The 4,105-nt window shown below is 38.4% G+C and overlaps 1 protein-coding gene across 1 annotated transcript; it reads left to right on the forward strand.

Moving 5' to 3' along the window:
- Positions 1 to 361: 361 nt before the first annotated feature.
- GIMD1 (GIMAP family P-loop NTPase domain containing 1) lies at positions 362 to 4,105 on the forward strand. The gene is made up of 3 exons (XM_060247338.1): positions 362 to 438; positions 1,224 to 1,627; positions 3,808 to 4,105. Exons 2-3 carry the CDS (start codon positions 1,235 to 1,237, stop codon positions 4,066 to 4,068), a joined length of 654 nt encoding a protein of 217 aa, XP_060103321.1. The 5' UTR covers positions 362 to 438; positions 1,224 to 1,234; the 3' UTR covers positions 4,069 to 4,105.

Genomic DNA, 4,105 nt, shown 5'->3' on the forward strand with positions numbered 1-4,105 from the left:
GTTCTGAGGGAGTAGATGCCTGTTGACTGAGCTCATAAAGGCTGCCCTACAAAACAGCCATTTTCTCCAGGGGAACTGATCTCTGTAGTCTGGAGATCAGTTGTAATTTGGAAAGGGATCTCCAGGTCCAAGTTAGATGTGGCAACCCTAATTTAGAAATGTTTCCATGATCATCTTTAAAATGAGATACAAAGGTAAATTCAGAATCACATGCTCATTAAGGCAACCAGAAGGAAGTTAAGAACAACAGCATATTATCGGAATATGATCATCAGCTATAAATGAGATTAACTCTGTAACTGATTAACTTGAACAAAGAATATGTATCAGTCTCATTGTGGTACCTGAGCAGTCTCCACTTCAAAGTTCAAACGAGAACCTGGCACAGACAAGCTTTAAAAATACATGAATGGACAAAGGCATTGAGAATACAATACAGTAAGTGAACAAGCTTGTGAACTCTATAGCACTGTTTTATGCTTACTCATGCCATACTTATATGGTTATGTATTATATATGCATGCGGATTTGGTATATAAGTGTTAAAATTAGAATCTAGTTATGCTTATTATGGCTAGTGTTCCCTCACAAATTTTTGTCTCAGCTCAGGAAAAATGCCCCTAGAGCCGACTAATTTATAGTAGCTCACAACCTTAATGCCAGTAGCTCACAAAGTAGAATTTTTGCTCACAAAACTCTACAACTTAGAGGGAACATTGATTATGCCTGAACTTTCCCATTTGATCACAATATAACAGTCTCTCATCACTGTCATCCCTTATGCAGCTACAGGAATTGCTTAGCATTCAGGCTTTGATGCACTAGCAAAAGTTGAGATGATAGCTTTACCATGTTGCCTCATACATCTGGGTATACTTGGGAGTTTTGCATATTGTCCACAGTAAAGCAACTTTATTCAGGGTAGCTTAGATCAATTATAGCCTACAGCCTTTTTGCTAGTATTCTTCTTTTATAGTAAAACATTACATATTTCTATTCAGGATTGAATGCACTGAAATATGGAAAAGTTATTCAAATGGTAATACGTAACAACAGCATTCCTCGAAGTGAGGGAGAAAGGAGCATTTGCTAAATTAGAAACTTCTTTTACAAGTAGTTCAGCCTTAGCTTTGCCTACTCTACTCTAATCATGCCTTCCCTACTTATTAGAGTACTGCATGACATCACCTCTCCGAACATTATTTGTTTTTTACATGTTACAGGAGAAATCACCATGTCCAGTGATAGCAAGATGACCCTCAACCTTCTGCTGCTTGGGAGGACACAGAGTGGGAAAAGTGCTTCAGGAAATATCCTTTTAGGCAGCATCGACTTTGCTAGTTGCCTGTCTCTCCATTCGGTGACCACATCTTGCAGTCTAGGCCGCAGCAGTCACATTTCGGATCTTGCACGCCGAAGTGGTAGTCAACTAACAGTGCAGGTGCAGGTCCTGGACACTCCTGGATATCCTCACAGTAGCTTGAGCAAAGAGCAGGTGTCTCAAGAAGTGAAAAGTGCTTTAGCTCAGCACTTTGGAGAGGAGGGCCTGCACTTAGCACTTTTGGTCCTCAGAGCTGACATCCCACTTTGTGTAGAGGAAGATGACCATTCAACCCAGTTAGTCCAGGTAAACAGCTATCCTACGCATTGACAAGCCTGTTGCTTTCTGAACTGGAAACTTGGACTAGCAAGTATCATATAAAATGGCACTGATTAACTGAACATGCTGTATTTTTATATATATGGATCCCTAAATTCTCTACACTCAAATACTGTGATAAGCGAATGACAATGAGAGTGCATGCTAAAAATGTGATATTTTTTTTTAAAAAAAATCAAAACTTAGCCAAATAATTAATGTGTTAAACTTGGAGTGATCAAGCATTTAACCAAATGGTTCAAGGTCTGCCAACTTTTTTTCTGTTTACAAACTAAGCTTTTAAGGCTGCACATTGTTCAAGAACATGAGAAGTGCTTTGCTGGATCAGTCTATGGTCATCCTAGGCCAGCACTCTTTTATTTATTTACTTAACTATATTCCCTCTTTCTCCCCAGTGGAAGAGGAGACTCAAAGCCGCTTGCAGCATCACTTTCTTCACTTCCATTTTATCTTCACAACAACCCTGTAAGGTAGATTAGGCTGAGAGCATGTGACTACACAGAAGTCACCCAGTAAGCTTCCATGGCAGAGTGGGAATTTCAACCTAGAATTCCAGCAAGCACTAAGTGATCCACCAGTAACTGGCCAGTGGCCTAGTAATAGTTTATTAAAAGTCCTTTTTGCTTAATCTAGAGTTAAACACTGAATAGAGAATGTGAAATTTTTAGTATGATACACGGAAACAATTAAAAAAAAACATTAGTGTTTATTTTATCAATATAATGGGGTCGCTACCAAATGGGATAGTGATGATAATTACAAGGCTAATAAGCTAATATCAGTACTGAGCAGGTTCTGTTGAGAGACAGCATATACATTTTTATTTAAGCATAAAACATACAGTGACCATGTTCTCAGGGTACCAAGCATTAGCACATGATATCTTTCTAAACGATGGGCTATAAAAGCATAACACTATTCCATATCAATACTAGGGACAGTGTGCAGTGGCTAGACCATCAGACTAGGAAGTAGGTTCAGTTCCCCACTCTATAATGAAAGCTTAAAGGATGATTTTGGACCAGTCACACACAGCTATCACAGGGTTTTTGTGAGGATAAAATGGAGGAAAGGATAATTACATGAGCCACTTTGGATCCCCACTGGGGAGAAAGGAAGGGTATAAATGAAGATGTTAACCTGTAACTATTTTTTACTACCCTTAATGCAAGAACATATTTTTCTGAGTTTTTCCAGGACTGAGTCAAACACAATTACAAGACAGCCAATTTATTTTAGATAGTGGAGGCTATCTATGGAATGAGGTTTAGTTGGGTAGTTGTCCAGGTCATATCTATTAGCCCTGCCATCCTTTAACCTGTGACAGGCTTGGAGGTAGGCTCAGTGACAGAATCATTTCCCACCAACATTTGATTGTGTTAATTATGGAAAGAAGCCATTTGGGAACCTGCTTGAGTGGGACAAAACAGTTTTTCTGGATAGGATTTAGATGCAATAAATCCTAATGGGCTTTATTCCATTAGTCTTCCTTTACTCTCCCCCCAACGCTCCATCCTACAGCATTATTTGAACTCTATGGGCCTTTCCATCTTATAATTTTAAAGAGCAATAGCAAAGGAAGAATTTGTGTATGTGCTCACACCACATGGACTATGCTAGGAATTCCAGGTCAAGTTAGTATATTCTTTCTTCCAAGGATTCTTCCCATTTTGTAATTTAGCAGTGATGTGGAAGAAAATACTACTGTGAATGAAAAATCAAGCATTGGGATATGATTGTAAAACTAGTATAAACAAGGCACTTGTTGAGGTGTTTATACTGTAATCATCAAAATTACTGAGTACGTCTGAGGTACTTATGTTATAACTTATCTGCAACATGACTGGTGACTTTCTACAAACTTCAGCACATACTAACCATGTCACTGTTTTGTTATGGCTTCATTTTTCCCCCTAAGGAGTCTACACTGTTGTATGTGGTTCCTTTCTTTTTCCTTATTATTAAACAGTTGCCTGTATCATCATACCACTGCAGATTCATCTTTTATCCAGGCAGGATTGTTTTTGTAGCTTATATTTCTGCTACAAGCACAGCTGAAAACTGTAGAAGGTGCTCATTTGTTGGGGAAAATGCTAGATATATACGACAACTGGTATTAAAGATTTGTGTGTATTTTTCCCCCCCAGGAACTGCTTGGTCCTAAATGGAAGGATTATACTGCTGTCTTATTTACTCATGCAGATCGGGTTGAAAAGGCTAAGATCAACACAGAAGAATACTTGCATGCTGCCTCAGACACACTACAAAAACTCCTGCAGTCAGTACAGCAAAAATACATTTTCATAGATAACCATACAACCATATTGAAAGAGGAAAACCGAAAAGCTTTGAGAAAAATTATGGGGTTTCTAAGACAAAACAATTACCAAACAATTGTATTCAGATAAAGGGGTCCTGGTCTAAAAGTTGCTGTTAAGCAATCAA

Source organism: Heteronotia binoei, chromosome 9, assembly GCF_032191835.1.
Source record: "Heteronotia binoei isolate CCM8104 ecotype False Entrance Well chromosome 9, APGP_CSIRO_Hbin_v1, whole genome shotgun sequence".
NCBI lineage: Eukaryota > Metazoa > Chordata > Lepidosauria > Squamata > Gekkonidae > Heteronotia > Heteronotia binoei.

Excerpts from the sequence above, each read along its gene's own strand:
- GIMD1 (XM_060247338.1), top strand. The coding sequence starts at position 1,235 with ATGTCCAGTGATAGCAAGATGACCCTCAACCTTCTGCTGCTTGGGAGG. Across the intron at positions 1,628-3,807 it reads ATTCAACCCAGTTAGTCCAG|GAACTGCTTGGTCCTAAATG; the intron begins GTAAACAGCTAT and ends TTTCCCCCCCAG.